The sequence below is a fragment of the Tetrao urogallus genome (genome assembly GCF_951394365.1).
Source record: "Tetrao urogallus genome assembly, chromosome: 4".
Classification (NCBI taxonomy): domain Eukaryota; kingdom Metazoa; phylum Chordata; class Aves; order Galliformes; family Phasianidae; genus Tetrao; species Tetrao urogallus.
The window spans coordinates 37,013,147-37,030,506 of NC_136817.1; the positions used below are offsets into that span (position 1 = coordinate 37,013,147).

At 36.6% G+C, this 17,360-nt stretch overlaps 1 protein-coding gene across 1 annotated transcript in view; it reads right to left on the reverse strand.

Annotated features, from left to right (window-relative positions):
* ANK2 (ankyrin 2) overlaps window positions 1-17,360 on the reverse strand; it is a gene marked incomplete at both ends in the record, with an annotated part of 175,923 nt that overhangs the window by 109,881 nt on the left and 48,682 nt on the right. Inside the window, 3 exons of the mRNA XM_079534109.1 lie at window positions 804-902; window positions 15,314-15,412; window positions 16,491-16,589. Coding sequence (XP_079390235.1) covers window positions 804-902; window positions 15,314-15,412; window positions 16,491-16,589 — 297 coding nt within the window. The remainder of the gene's footprint in view (window positions 1-803; window positions 903-15,313; window positions 15,413-16,490; window positions 16,590-17,360) is intronic.

Here is a 17,360-nt window from a genome sequence, read left to right on the forward strand (position 1 = left end):
GCAATGAATACCATCTTTCTGTACATTTATTCCAACATGATTTGATGGTAGAAGTAAACTATGTGAGGATAACCAACACATTCCCTGGTAAGCTCATTGATGCAATTCACATTAGTCATTTATCTTCCCCATGAGACCCCTTTCTCTCCAGACAAGATTTGGAGATACATGCTATAATAATTCCATTCACCAATTTTTGCCCAGATGTTACTGTACAAATAGAGAAGCAGCACAAGATAGTATCAGGTGGTGGCACTCCTAGATGCTTCAGTTTCCATGGGACTTGCCAAAGATGTAAATCTGAAACAATGACTGTTCAAGAGGAAAGGCTGTACCTCTTCACTTATCCTATGATCAATCTGCTCCTAACTCACCTGGCAATACCATTCCATTGAGGTCATCTTAGCCTCCTATAATTTCTACATCCTTTGGGAACTCATTTCAAAGTCTCATTCATTTTTCAAAAATATATCCGAGAAGCTGAATGAATAAATGGGCATATACTAAAGGTGAAAATCCTGGGCTCGCTAAAGTCAGTGGATGATTCGCTGTCAAATAATTCAGGCTGGATTTCATTCTTTGACTTCTCACAATTACCAGAACAGTTTGTCCATCTAATATGTTTGTTTGTGGGGGAAAAAAAAAAAAAGAAAAAAAAAAAAAAAAAAGTGAAAAATCCATAAATACAACTCAGCTAAATGAATGACTGAAAGCTCTCAAAATCCTCCATCTGCAGATCTTCAGATCACTGAATATACAGGCAAGGGAAAATAAGAGCGTAAAAAAAGAAAAATATAAGTCACCTCAGTAGCTGTGCTTTGGTTGGCTCCATTCTCCAGGAGATATTTCACCACTTCAATGTGGTTCTCTTGAGCTGCCATGTACAATGGAGTGAAACCATTCTAGGGAGAAAATATGAGAAAATACTGTAGTGAGAAAACAGTGATATTAAAGCCCAAATTATGATACAGCTAAAAACGTATTTACGCTTTTTAACTTGTTACGAGTATATAAGCAGAACAACCAAGTATTTTTAACTCAGTATGGTAACATTTTAATGTCATTTAAAGCCACAAAAGTCTACACACTTTCACACACATTTTCTTCTGATATATTTTCAGGAAGCAGTGAGCACACTAATTACCTTGCTGTCAATGGCTCCGGGATGGTAAAGCTAAAATAAACTTTTATAAAAGATGACAGGAAAGTAAAATCTTCACCCCTTTATTACATTAACTTAACCAAAGACATCATCATCTGGAGAACATAAAGTCCGTATCTCATGACATGCTGAGCTGAGATGACAAAGGATTAATATATTACACAAAATTCTGCAATACATAAAACATAGCAAACATAACATAAAAAAACTCAGCCTTACAAAATAAGAACTGCATTTCTGACCATACAACGAGCTGGTCTACTTAGAAGAATCTGCTCTGGATAATACTTCCAAGTTAGTCAATCTAAGGGGAAATTCGTTAGAAATATGTTCTAACCAGAATTAATGCAAATACTGTGGTAACTAAGAATTTTGTTTCAGAGAAGCCAACTTGCTATGGAAACACTGAAGTAATTTCCCAATTAAATGAAGTCTCTTTATTCAGTCAGTAGGTAACACAGTTGTTTTAGCTGTCTTTACAGCTGTCCTCTACATTACAAACGTAGAAAATTACTCAGATAAATTTTATGTATGTTGCATATGGTGGTGACATATAGCATACATGTTGTAGCATCTCTTTTAATACGACCTTGTGTAATATTCTAGTATTTCCATCAACAACCCTGGGACATAAACAATTAAAAAATTAGACCTAACAACTGTTAAGAGCAATTTATTGCCAAAATTGTGGTGTGCGTTTTGGGTATCTTGCATCGGAAGCCTCTGTCTCTGGCAGATATTTTCCAATATTCTCAGGAATTACTTGGAAGATGGAACTGAATGCTCTTATTAGAGTTACACACAGCATGAACAAGGTGTTCTGCAATTACACCACACAAGAAGAACATGATTTGAAAGGTTCCCGTTACTCTGGAAAAAAGGGATGGACATGCAGCATAACAAGGTTGAATGCTAGTTTCAATGCTTTGGCAGGATTAGCAAACTGGGCAAATAGGGAAAAATGAGTTAGAATTTTGCAGAAAAGGACTTGAAGGTCACAAGGACTACCAGAGGGTCACTGAGCTCATCCTGCTGCAACACAGACAATCACTGCGCTACTGTAAAAATCAAAATAGGGAAGTTACTTTTCTTTAAGAAAACTGTTGTAATTGGTGTTATTTAGTCTAGAAATAGAAAACCGAAGGGGAAAAGATAATGTTATTCAAAGAGGAAGGGAAAGACTTGTTCTGCATGTTGATAATGCTAAAAGAAATAGAAAAGTGCATAATTTACTAAGGTTGCAGCGAAGAAAATTCAGGATAGACATCAAGAAAAGCCCCTTAACAGTAAGATCAATGGTATTTTGGTGGGCAACTCTCCTGCCCTCAAATTACAAGCAGTAAACCAGAGGCACAAAGGAGGAACACAAGACCACCTCTTCCATTTCTGTCATGGTGGCAGAGAGGCCAGCAAGCATGTGTGCAGAGAACTGCCAAGCTAACAAACTGAGCTGGCAGTAGGAATTATGAACAGATTGGTTTGTTTTCAATTGCACTAGGACAGGACAGCACTGAGAAAACTGCAGGTAACCAAGCTGGTTTGCTTTTTTAGTTTTCCTTCTCACACTGGAAAGAATCTATTAGCAACTAACCTATAACTAGCAGTAATCTTCTACGTGCTTAGTTAGTATTCTAATACTGAAGTATAATGTAGCATTTTTTAAATGATTCATGCATTTTGCTAGATACTTCTAACATTGAATTCTGTATGGATGAATACAAGGATCACACATGTACTCATATATGCAAAGAATATGAGAATTTTCAAGCCAAAGTAAATCTATTTGATTAAAAACTTATTACTGGAACAGGATCAGGGCAATAAACCTTGGATTAGAACACCATACACAATACATATATGATTTTATTATCATTTAGAAATACTATATGCTTACCCACCCAGTCCCAACGCTGATCCACATACTGCCCACTACATCAGGTATATTCTCCTAACGTGTCATAGTGCTACCTGTAACTACAGCAAATGCGTGTAAAGAAACTTGCCTACATAAAGTCACAGCCTCTTTTTTTCCCCTCAAACTTTATTTATAGTGTAAAATTATCATATATTTTTTCTTAAAATCTTTCTTATCTTGGAAATTGCAAAAGCATGCTGAGTTTTATTTGTAACATTGCCTACACCAGACATACTGAAAAGCTTCCTCTGAATTTATCCTCTGGCAAGGCCAAGCTTCATTTTTTTTCACAGTCAGGATGAAGTTTGCTTTCTTAGTGAAGAACTGCTTTCAGACCTTCTAATTGTGGTGTTCCTGACCTCAACACTTTTGGCTCTTGCCCAGAGACTCCTATTTTAGGAGATTCCTAACATTACCGCTCTCCTTGGCAGAGCTCTACCCAGTGGGATAACCTGTTAGCCCTGCTGGAGCTCTTCCTTTTCTCTTGTCTCCTGGACTCCACGACTTCCACGTCTCCTCCCACTCAGCACAGTTTCTCTGACAGGCTATGGTGTGCCTGCTCTTCTGTCTGTCTCCTACACAACAAGTTTCTTTCTCAGACAGACCTTCAGTTAAATGGAAATGCCCACAACAAAATCATATCCCTCCCTCCATTCTATTTACTTCTTGGATCTAAAATTGCCTTCCCTGTTTCTCATCTTTTAGTTTCAAAGAGCTACATACCAACACTAGGTTTCTCTGTTCTGCTTCTATGGGTATTTCAAAGTTCTAGATACCAGACCTCTGCAAACTGAAGACCCTAGACGTTTGTTTCATTACTCACAGTGTTTACCAACAAACCCAACCCACAAACGATGTGTCATGGATGTACTGCAAAGGACAACAACCTCTCTCTTGCTTGTACTAGTATGTAAATGGGATGCAGAAGTTCTATTGGGCCTTGAAAGGGAAAAGTATCTTTATTACAATACATTTTCCTTGAGCTTATATGCTCACGCTGTATCAACACATTCCAGAATTCAAGTAAAAATGGAGACTATAGTAACTAAATGTGACAGGAAAAGAAGAAATACACTTTCTTCTTGTTTTCTCAAAGCGTGACTGCATAATTCTGCTGTGTCTGCATGTCTAGGTTCTGTGCATCATATGAAAAACAGAAATTATTTTGTAATGATACATAACATTCACTTTCACACAATGATTTCATCAGAGTATTTGTTGTGAGGACATAGTACTCAGATTTGATTATCCCCTCAAATACATACTGAAAAATGTTTACGTCTACAGTATAAAGTTATTATGCGAAATTAACACTAAGCAAGTAGAGTATATTTCATGCCCCATTCTCTCTACTACATTCACTTATTTACTTGCTAATTTGAGAAAATGACTAGCTCTCAATGATTCTTCAAGCTAATAATGCAAATTGGCAAGCCTTAATATGACTCCGAATTCGTATCATTAAATGCTATCCAAGCCCTAATGAAGAACACAGTCTGAAGAAGCAAAGAGATTATTAAAAGAGATTATTATTGAGAAAACCACACAGCTTAGCCAGTTTTGCTGTATTTTAGGGCAAGTTTTCAAAGAATCAAGCTCTTTGTATGCAGTACCAAATGACTGGAAGTACACATCTTCCAAATTGGTCTCAGTAGCCACTCTGAATGACTGGCCTACCCACACAAGTATGCAGCCCTTAGCATCTATCCATATATAGAAATATGTGTGTATATACATATATATATTTTTATATATACACACACATTTATCCTTTATCCTATCCTGCATGCTAATGAGGGAAATAGAGAAAACAGATGAAAATATTTCCCCTCAGTTTGCCTCACTTATAATGACATATGAGAGCTGTGATTAAAGAGCTAACAAACTCAAATAAAATATTTTATTTTAAAAGCCTCCAAGAACTGTTTAAGACTGTATTAAAAGAAGACTAAAATTACTAGGAAAGACAATTGACATTTAGCACAATTGTTTATATAAAGCAAATGCTCATTGCTAGTTACTCTTCCAGATGTAATTACCAAGTAAGGAGCCCACACAGTCCTACCTAGGCCAGTTATCTCACATGCCTCTCCATCTTACTCTATGGGTTTTTGGTTCGAGATCTTGATTATCTTTTATCCTACAATTTTGCTTCACACCAAGGAAATGAAAAGCTATCAATCAAGGTCACAAATGAAAACCAAAGTAATTAGACATTTTGTTGTAACCTGTAATACAATCCGTTAATTGTAATTTCTCAAGTGACATTTAAAGATGCCGTGAGCAAAATATTGCGCAAGCTTGGTTTTCTCTGGGTTGCTCGTTTCCATTGTAGGACCTGGCAATTTATCCAACCTGAGGGAAGCTTCTGTGAATTTACTTCTAGTTTTCCTCCTGTGCCTCCATCTTTTTCCACTCTTAGAACACAAGCCAGTTCCAAAATGAAAGAGACACTGGCACAAAGGATGAGATATGAATGAGACAAGATGAGACAAGCTTAGATTGGTCATAAGACAGCACACTCCGATAATAAATTCTTCTTATTAATGACCACAGCATTTAAACAGTAAGAACATAATCACTGCTCAAACCTTTAAAATTCAGTAACTGTTTCAGGTTTTTTCTACTCTTCTGAATACTGCTTGACTTAAACAAAAGTGGCAAGATCCTGATTGAAATCTTTATTCAGTGACATACAATTCACGCCCCTTGTTTCCGCACTCCCAGATATTAAACCAAACCAGTGATATCTACATCCCATCTTAGCCATCAGAATAAACATGTTTACTATCAGAACTAGAACTGTCAATATAAAGAGTGTAATAAAAAATGCATTAAAAAACTTTCAGATTGTAAACTTCTACATTTAGACTGAGACATTTCAGCAGGGTTTCAAAAGTTGAAAACATCTAAAACTCTGAGAAAACTACTGCATTTTTTTTCTTCAGTGAACATGTAGCACCTACCAAGAATTTAGATCAACGCTGCTGAGGAGTGACAAATACTGGCTTAATACTGCTCAATTTTACCTCTAACTGCTTTTTCATAAGACCTATTTGTATAAAATATGCTACTACAATACTCAGAAGACAGTTTGATATTTGTCTGTATGTCCTCCTCGAGTTCTCTAGCAGTAAGTATGACTCTACCTTCTATCATAACAAGAAACACTGAAACAACAGTAGTGGGGAAAAAAACAACAACAAAACGAAAAACAAACAAACAATACAAAAAAAACCAACACTATTCAATTAAGATTTTTTTCTGGTTTTGAGAGAAGACCAGGCTCAAACCTGAAAAGCTGAGGAACATATGCTCTGTTCATCTCCTGTCTTCTTGCACTGAATGCACTGCTGTGACCCTAACAGTGCTTTAGAATCACAGAGTCAGAATCATTAAGCTTGGAAAAGATCTCTAAGATCATCTCATCTAACCACCCACCGCTACCAATACTGTCCACTAAACCATGTGATAAGAGATCTTGTTAAGTGTCCATATTCAGTGTTACACCTTCATGGTTCTTGAACACCTCCGGGGACAGTGACTCCACCATGTCCCTGGGCAGCCAGTGCCAGTGCCTGGCCGCTCTTTTGGAGAAGGAACTTCTCCTCCTAAAGTCCTCCTCTTGACTTTCACAGAGGGCATTTTTATTTTGTCCCAAATCCACGTTATAAGAAAAGCAGCCAATAAGAATACCTTCTGGATACATCAACAACTAGCTAAATTAAATACTGTAGATATGTTATTCTAAATGCACATTGTTTTCTAACTTGAGTGTTTACTCAATGTTTCAAAATGAGAAAGACACAAGACGTTAGCATATATTCATTTTCAGGGGTAGCTGTTCCGTTATTAACAAAGTTGATAAGTGCTAGTAAACAATGAACAGATTAGAGGCAAATATCTGCAAACAAAATTATTTGATGTAAAGTGGCACAGCTATAAGGGCAAAGTAGAGACAGTAGATTCTGATCTACTGTAAAACAATTTCACAAGCTCATCATTTTGGTAACAATTTTACATTAATTACAGATAGCAGATTGTTAGACCACGAGGGCCCTATAGATTGTAAAAATTAAAGCTGAAAAATCCGTTTATGAGATAGGTTGGAATTACTGAGATTAGAGACATTGATGATTCTGCATTTAACTGCCAAACAGTTAAACAAAGTTTGAAATGATAGACCTTACAACTAATTTGCACTACTTAAATAAACAAATTAATGGATACGCAGTGACACAGAAGATGCCACAGAAAATAACAATACCTCTTCACCTGTCTCACTAATTTTTTAGTTATACTGAATGGTTGCCACTCTGTACTTAACCAGTGAGATAACTGTAAAAACAATGAATAAATGATGTCGGGGTTTGTGTTGTTCATCAAGTTGGTCCATGAGTGATCATTCAGAACTCCAGCTGAGGTGCAAGTTCAGGCAACACTATCTACCACCTTGTAGTTCCCAGAACACCCCTCCTGGGAAGCATTTATTGTAAGCCACTTTCTAGCTTATGTGACGAATGTGAAGAGCACAGTAATTATTTTTAGCAGCTTCAAATATCACGATTTTCTCCTCAGAAGCAGCAAAGTAACAACCATCTGAAACACAGACAGGCAGAAATCAAGATGTTCTGTGCCTTGAAAGTGTCATTTTTACCAAGAGGAAGCCTGTAATAAGAACTGAGCTGATGGAGAATAATGGGCAGAGAACAGATTAGTCATGCATCAGGAAATATAACCTTGATACCGGGCATGGTTTAGGGCCCAGCAATTTAGCAGAGGCAAAGTTTTGCATTTGAATTCTGGGCAGTCTTCCAAATCAGCATCTGGGTTTTGCTTTCCTCGAACAATCTCTGCATTCAGATACATTACCCTTGAGTGAAAGCCAGTCAATCCTGCACTTCTAGATCACCACACTGCTTCTTCTGTGAGGGACATCATGAAATGGACATCCTCATAGGGTTATTTTCCCATTAATTACATGAATTGTTAGGGAAACTGTCACACATAAATGCACATAAATATCAATTATAATTATTTTGTGTTTACACTGTTATCTTGTTATTCCCTGCAAATCTTTAAGCATCCCTGCTGTCTTGCATTCACAGACATTCTGCTCAGCTTCACTTGCATGGCTGTCTGCAGTCATACTTCAAGATCATTGTTTTCCATTAACTGATAATCACTATAAGAGACAGGCAGCTGAAACTTGGAGGACAAATAACTCTGTTATTTCATTGTTAAATTTTTACTTATTGCATTACATCTTTTAAAATCCCTATAATCCTCCAGAAGGTAATTCCTTTTTTTTTTTTTTTCCTTTTTTTCTTTCCTTTTTTTTTTTTTCAGTGAAGAGATAATGGAGATGATCCTTTATTACATTAGCAATGATGAGCTGCAACTAAAATACTCCCCTTGACATATACTAGCTAAGAATCTGTCTCTCTGAATATACTGACATAAAAGCAGAATGCCCAGTTGGTGGAATTAAAATCTTTTATCATAGCAGACTACCAAATACTCTGCAAATATGGTTTGTTTTGAAGGTAAGATTATCTCTGCAAAACACAGGGAGAGCAATCCATGGTAAAGGAAATCCTGGGACATCCTGAGAGAGACAAGCAGATAGCTTCTCTGACAATCATCTAAATCCTCCCTTCACTGGTAACACTGAATATGGACACTTAACAAGATCTCTTATCACTCATTTCTGGGAAAGCATAGTAAGGGTAGGAATTCTGTGCTGCTCTACAGATCTCTCAAATCTGGTGAATAGTCTGTGTGAGAATACTCCAATGGTCCTGATAGTTAAGTCTCTTTATTTTGAAAAAGTGGCAAACCTAATGGGAACAAATTCAAACAAAAATATTTCTCGGCTAATGTGTTTGCAATGAGCTTAGAGAAGGATATAGAGGAAAGGAAACCAGAGGGCTTTTAAATAACAAGATCAGCCTGGGGGAGGACTGATTTATCTAATCCTCGCTTTCTGTATCTGGGTCACTTTAAATAATCTGATGATTAAAAGGTAGGCTTCTCCTTTTGCAAGGGCTCCTAAGTGAAGCTGTGGTCAAAGCACAAATTTAGGATCTCATATGGAACATGTTTCCCTCTAAACTCAGGTGTCAAAGTTTTAAAATTGAAGAGTATTGCTTTTTAGACAACTCCAGGATATGATAATTTCCTTAGAGGTTGCTAAACAGGAATGAAATATATTTCCTCCTTTACATTTCAGCTCTTCATATCAACCATTCTAAATCTGTTGAATCACCTCACGTTATGAGGTACAACTCTTTACATCAGTTTTGATGTAATCTTTTTTGATGTAATCTTTGTTTGGAACAGAGGAAGATCAGGACAGATCCATTTGATATGGTTTGTGCAGTCAGAGTATCACAGCACTACTGCCACAGAGGACAGGGAGACTCTCTCTACAGGGAGACTCAGTTACTAAGATTATTGCAATAGGAACGTCATCAAATTTAGAAGACTAATATTCCTGTTATCTGACATCTGTGATGCCTATACATGAGTAAGGTGACACAATCCAACTTCAAGAGAAACTAATAGCGGAGGAACAGAAATTCTTTAAAGGTAAAGGTTAGATTGAGTAAATTTAGTGATATTACTTCAAATGGGGCAGAAGATCAAAAATTGGCCCAAGAATTCCAAACACTGCAAAAATAGACATTTACTGAGAGGAAGATTATAGAGTATTGTTGTTCTAATGCACAGGCAAAATGAAAATAAGTAAATAAATCATCCATCAAATCCACCAATAAATGATCCGGACAAAAGTGTATGTGTGTATCTAATAGAGAGTGATGAGTGGCCACTGCCACTTACCTGGTTCTGCACAATGCAATATTTCAACAGCCCTTGAGGGCATTGTCTGAATTTCCTGTTGAAATTTAGAGGTATCAAGCAGATCAGCTACACAGGTGAATATTGCTAACGATCCTATCATGCCATCAGATGAGCTTGTTCTACTCTGCAAGGAAATGTATTCACATCTCAAAGGACAAGCCTGAACCAACACATTTTTGATAAATCCACATTAAATCTGTTACCTGCTTTATATTATAGTTTGTACCATCCAATCACTATAGCTTGGTCAGATTTACACATAATCAAAAACCACAGTCAAATAAAAAAATAAATTGCAGAAATTAAGTTTTAATATGATGAAGCATATCTACATCTGCTCACTGAACCATGAGCAGGCAACCAAGTGGATGCTTTATGGATATTCCCTATATAGATGTGGATTGTTTGTTTGTTTGTTTCAAAAAACATTTGTAGCAAAAGGTGACTACTTGAGCCAAATAATTGCTGGTGTGCTGAAAAGGACCATTAAATTCCAGATTTCTGTGGTCATTTCTGGATTTGCCCTCATTTCAGCATTTCCCTCAAACATACTCAGGGAAGATGTCAGCTCTCAAATGATATGCTTGCAGGTGAAAATGGAGTCATTCAATTAATAATCACTGTGCAATTAGGCTTTGTATCAAAATAGAAATTACTTTTCTAAAAATAGACGTGATGACGTGTTAGCTCAAAAGGAGTAGGCTTGTAAAAAGATAGGAAGAGGAACAAAATAATGGCTCTGAAGGCCATCATAAAACTGAAGGGCAAAGCAAAGTAATCTAATAAAAACTAAAATCCATAAAATCAAAGTCCTAAGTGTTTAACAGTCTCAGCACAGATGGAGTTTGTAATCTCAGTGGTTGCAATGTTCTTAAATAGCCTTTTCTGAGATAATTCTGTTATATTGTTGTCATAAGGAACAGGAAAATCAGTGTGGTATTTAAAAAGTCATCTGTGACAAGTTTTGATAAAGGCCAGTGTATTTATGCAATTTAGCTGGAAAAGGGAAAAGAAAACATTAAGTTGAAAAAAATTGTGGTTAGAATACTCTCTTATCCATCGGTTTATGATCAGCGTAGAACTTTTGTCACAATGGCAAATTCTCATCACTGAAAATGACCTTGACAGATACCAGGTTCTTTAAGGAGGAAGTTATGGAGCAAACTGAGTAACTTCATTGGCATTAAATCACTATCACCAAATAGTGTTTAGCAGGGGCCTAAAAAAAAATAATAAGTGTGAATAACAGGGATACCAAAGAAAGAATTTAATACACCCTCAATAGCAACAACTGTTCTTGAAAGATTTAAGAGTGATGATATAGCGTCTATTTTTTAAAATGGAATTGAGAAAAAATGTAAGAAGGAGCAACTGAGCCTTTCAGTCCATTTCTCAGGTTTTTATTCCATACCTTTCTGTTTTTGTTCACTTCAGAAATTCTTAATTAAGCTCTTTCCAATTAAGATTTCTGTTTTCCTTAGTCTTTTAACCCATTACATATTTCCTGACCAATAAATAAATAAATATATATATATGTAATCTGAGTATACCTGAAAAGAACTGAATTCTTGAAAACTGAATGCTTGAATTCTCTTTTCCTTTTCCTTTATAACTTCGTATTTTCCTTTTTCAATCAGCTGTACTTACATGTGCTTGAATCATTTTTTATATTTCAACATTTTTTATTCTTTATTAGCTTTGAATTCTGCTTTTGTTGTTTTCATTTTAAAACTTACTGTCTATGATGCATGTGATTCTTGAACACAACTATGAAATCAGGGAACCTCATAGAGCATGGAAATACAGAAAAATGAGTTTTTAATTTAATCTTGACTTGAGAAGTCTCTGGCAACCCAGTATTAGAAGCAAATTCTTAGCAGTCTGCTCAGAGCTCTGACCAAAACCATGCATTCTTTCCACTCATAATATAGGCAACATCTGTTCATTCATATTCAAATCACTAGCTACATAGGAACACATATGTGAAAACACACATGTAAATAGTATTCAAAATACTGAATGCTGTCAACAGATATTACCAAAGTGCATCCAACACTTACTAAGTTGACAGATCTAGGTCATACAACTCTCTCTACTCACACTCATTTACTGTTGTGCTACTGACAGGGCTATTGCCAGGAAACGGTATGAAGGAATGATCCGTACCAGGGACAGCTTTCCCTGAAGATGCTTGGCAGCAGCAATAGCTGCTCCTACTGGTAGCAGGGGTAGGAAGACCAAACCAGGAAGGTTAATTGCAGAAACTGCTGGCATAGAGACCTGGGAAATGGCAGCAGCTCTGTCAGGATCACTGTGGCTGAGTGCAGGAGGCATAGAAGGAGCTCTTAGCCTGCCCAGATTGGAGCTCCTCAAGCAACTGTAAACTATCCTTCTGCAAAATGGCAGCAGGGAGATGCAACCAAAAGGCCTGCAGCTGGATCACACTGCATTAAGGACTCACTCACCATTTCAAGCGAGTGAGACTTTTTAAATGAAGACAATATGGCATAAATCCAGAACAGATATATGATAGTAGAATTTGTTCTGTCTGGAAAGAGCTAGTGAGCAGCAGTGGGGAACAATCCATTAGGTATCATCGTTCTTGTACAGGCCCTCTATTGCTATTTACATCATCCACCAGCAGCTACAGGGTGAACTGCTTAGACAACAAGTACTCAGGTGCCAACAGCGTTCATTATATTCACCCAGAATCAAGAAATCACATTAAAACAGCAAGTCATTGCAGAATGTGAACCAGGAGCTTCCACAGAACCCCCTCATTACCCCCCCCCCCCCCCCCCCCGCCCCCGCCCCCCACATATACTTCCCCTTGCAGAGAAAAATTAACAAGCCACTGGAGATGGTGATGTTCTACCAAGACTCTACAGATTTACAGTGCCAGGCAAAAAACCCACTGCAAATAAAACTGAATTATTTGTTTTAAATGCTATGACTCTTTATTTAAAATATATTATCATTTTATAAACACTAATCAAATCCTCCAATTCATCTTTATTGATTAACGACAAGTTTACATTTGTCTTCTGGAATTTCACTTCAGATTGCATTCTCTTACACATAAAAATGTCTCCACTTTGCAAATGTTTTGTGGAGTATCTTGGTAACATCACATCCCTTCCGCATTATTCTGAAAAGTAACTCCTGTCATGTAGATGCAGGTTTCAATAAGCAGGAAGAAGAGCTTATGCCAGGTTGCCTATTGTCATTTTCCAAATGTGTCATTATCTGCTGAATTAATCCCACTTGGGTGGTAATTCAAGCAGCAAATGCCTGTTAACCAGTATGCACGTACTCTGTAGAACATTCAGTGCTAATAATAAACATCTTTAAAAACTAGGATAGTATACAAAATACCTGTGAAAACAATTTCCAATTCTAGCAAGATTTCATATTTAGAAAAACAACTTATTTGTTTCTCAAGTGTGAAGAAAAACCTTCTGAAGGTTCTGAAGACTTTCTGAGGACTTATTCTTCATAATAGTTATCATTTTTACCATGAGTTCTCTTACTTTGCTTGAAATCCTAACATTAAATACATCTGTTTATCTTCTTATACAATGAGAAGCTGAAAAATGTGTGCAAGACTAATTCAATCAGTTCATTATGAAAGGATTTTGCCAAATTTTTCAGCAGTGGAATTACAGTACTCCTTATCTTTAATGGAAGTGGAGGATGGGGAATAATTGACCATCAGTTGTCTTGAGGGAACACATTAACAGCAGCTTTTCAGCAAAAAATGGAATAAACCTTAAAATACAGAGAGAGTCTTGGACCGAAGTGTAACAAAGGTATTGACATACTTGTTTGTTTTATAGACTTAATAGTTCATACACTGGCCTCTATTTACTTTACATGATTGTACTGCACCTGGGGAAAAAAAAAAAAAGCAGGTTCCTAGGTCTGGGCTAGCAGGATATGAAGCTAGCCAGACTTAAGATGGGCTCCAACATATCAAATCCTTTCAGAAACTTGTCTGTATTCTCATTCTTATGGATAAGAGAATGCTCAACAGACTAGGATTGAAAAAAGCATTACACACAGGTCTAGTTTGTTTCTTGAATTTCTCTTCAACCAAAGTAGAGTCTAGCTACACTGTTTAATCAGATTACTCTCTTGTTCTGCACATGAATCCCAGAAAGATTATGCTAACCGTCACTATCTAGCCTATACATAGTAAGCTCTAAGAAAATTCAATCTGAAATTAATCTACCCCTGAAGCATCACTTGTTTTAACTGCAAAAATGGTACTTACAGTCACTGAATGATGCACTGAAACTCCACTGGAAAGCTCTTAGTGTGATTATTTATTTCTGAGAATATCACAACCAGATCAGATGCTTTAGAAAGATATTGCTGGAATAAAGATGGCAGCTTCTGTATGCTTGGCATAGTCCTTATCTATACCATCTGTTCATTTCTTCATAGGTACAGGTAGTTATCATAGGACAATTTACAAACAATCAATTTGATAAATTCTTCCTAATTGTAAATAGAGGAAATAACATGCCTCTTAAAGACACATTAGGATAATTTGACCAATTGCTCTATGGTAATTGATATGGTGTCTGTTTGGAAGGACAAAGGAATTGGCAACAGTTACCTTGAAAAAGAAACCATCATCTAGCTACTTCAAAGTATGTGGTTCCGTAAAAATCAAGCACGTTGTTTACAGCTCTGAAATCTCAACAGGGAGGCAACTGCTACAACAGCCTTGCCCAGACTGAGAAGAACTGGCCATCAGTCAGCCTTTGCAACATCTCCTTCTTGTCTGGGACATCATAGAAGAGTACACAAGCTTCATTTCAATGCAGAAAAGTGGGGCTCTTTTTGTAGTCAGTTTGCCAGCCAGGACAAGGTGAATTACCTAAACTCAAATGTGTATTCTAAACTTTTGATTTAAATGCTGGCTAATCATAGAAATAATGACTTCAGAAGCCTGAGTTATCTGTAAGAGTTTAGCCAACAAATAACCATGAAAAGCAATTCTATAAATCAAGACTTTAAGAAATTATGATCAGTACTACTGCATACCAAGTTCAAGAAAAACATGATGAAACATTTTGACATTCTGAAGAATTTCAGAAACTATTTCTTAAAGCACACTAGAAATTGTTAAAAGATCTCAATAAAAAAAAAAAAAGTAAGTTTACAAATAGTGCAACAAGTACATAACTTCAGTTTGTTATTTATTTTCTTAAAAGTGACTGGCAAGTAAGGCTTAACTTGACTGATTCCTCGGGTGTGGCAACAATGGAAAGATTTGGAATCTCTGCCAGGTATCTCAGATCTATTTTAGTAAAGAAATTTCACCAAGTAACTTTTAAATGAGAGAAGGAAAAATAGTATCATACCTGAGACTGAGCATTAATATTGGCTCCTTCCTTAACCAAAACTTTGACAACTTCAGCTTGTCCTGCTAAGGATGCAATGTGCAGGGCGGTATTCCCTTTCTGTTAAAAAGAGAAGAAAGATGAAAGATGTTAACCTTTTTGTTGAGGAATCACTTCAACCAGCAGCTCTTTCACAATATTTAGCATGCAGGCCTTCAATTTTTAGTATAATATTGCCTCATAATTCCATGATGTTCCATAAGCATCACAAGGGATTGAACAGTTAGCTGCAACCATGAAGATTTCTGGAGTGGCTGTGTAACACTAACATTCCAACAAAAATTTTAACTGAAATTATAGAGCTTGATTTGGGTTTGGAACAAACTTCTGGGTAAAGTTTAGTATGGGCTAACAGCTTTTTTGCATTCAGCTCCAGCAATAACACCCACAAGGAAGCTGCTGAAACCAGGGAGTCCCAAAATTCAAGCTATGAACCACATGTGAAGTGAGATTTTCTAATGCAGTGCCCAAATGGAAGGAAGATCTGACTGTCAACCTTGATGGAGATCCCTTGCATCAGAAATCATTAAGCAAAGAGCGTTTCAGGGTCACACTGGTGTTAAGTGAATCCAAAACCAGTCTGCTTAGACACTAGGAATCAAATATTTCATCAATCAAGCAAAAAAATCTGGCGCATCATGAAGAATTTACTACCCACAGACAAATAGCTTACTGACTGAATGGTTTGGACGTACCCATGTCTGTGGAAAGATTGAAGGCAAAACAAGTTTTCATAGTTTTTTCTACACTGTGCCCTGGAGTAAAAAGGCTCCGGATATTATATACTCATTTATCAGGTTTCACAGATTCCAGTTTCACTGGAAAAACACACCATCTTAAGCTATAATCACTCTGAATGTAATGGGCAATTATCATTGGAAATAACGAAAAACTGGCATCACTGAAACTTGTACAATGTTTCCCCTGCAAACAGATTGTATAAACAGTTATTTCTGTCTGCTTTTACTACTGACAAGCCTCAGCCAAGAGCACAGACTCACAGTATACAATATAAAAGCAACACTGTATATACAAGTGAAGTACTTACTGTTTTCCAACTTCACTACTTTTTTTCTAAACCTTTCCCATACATTTGACTTGTTCTTTTTGAGAATAAATGTGCAGACATGTAAATTACCTTAGTGGCAGAATCCACAGCCGACCCTCTTTCCAGTAATTCTTGTACCAGTCCCACGTGGCCTTCTTTAGCCGCCAGGTGCAGAGCATTGAGCCCATTCTGTAAGCACAAGGGCCATATCAATTACAAATATCAGTTCTGAAGATACACATTCCCACCTTACTCTGGTATAAAAAGATTAGCTGCTGGACTACTATTACATCTCTGAGCTGACTGCCTACATAAGTCAGATATTTTGGACCTGGTTTGTTAAGCCAAGGCACTACATGACAAAGCTTCTCCAATAACATTTTTCTCATAGCAACAAAGGCATCAAAACAAACCACGTTTTCATCCAGAAAATACTCCTAAGAGAATCCTTCCATTCTTACAGTTCCACATTTCCCCAGACTACTACCTTGAGTATCTCCATGGAGCCCATTATTTCAAAATTTGAATGCATAACATTTTTCTATGGACTGTAGCTTTAACCATCTTCACTGAGGTATTACCACCATAGAGAAAACACAAGACTTGGCAAAATTTACACAAAACGTGCCTTGAATTAAGATACCTCCAGGCTGATATAGTTGTCCTGAACCCTACCCCTAAGATATCAGGTATCAATTAGAAGACTGGTAGCAAAAAATAAACCAAAACAGTTGTTGATGGTGGTTTCCAAATTATACTGATCTTTAATGTAGTCTATCTGCTGGGTTGTTAGATTTTGTGGGTTTTTTTTTGTTTGTTTTTTGTTTTTTTTTTGTTTTTTTTTTTTACTAAACTTTGCAGGTTTGTAACCTCACTCAAAAAGGAAAATAAATCTAATTAAATGAGAGCTGGGATTTAAAAAAAAAAAAATAGAAAAAGAAACTCAATACAATCAAAAAC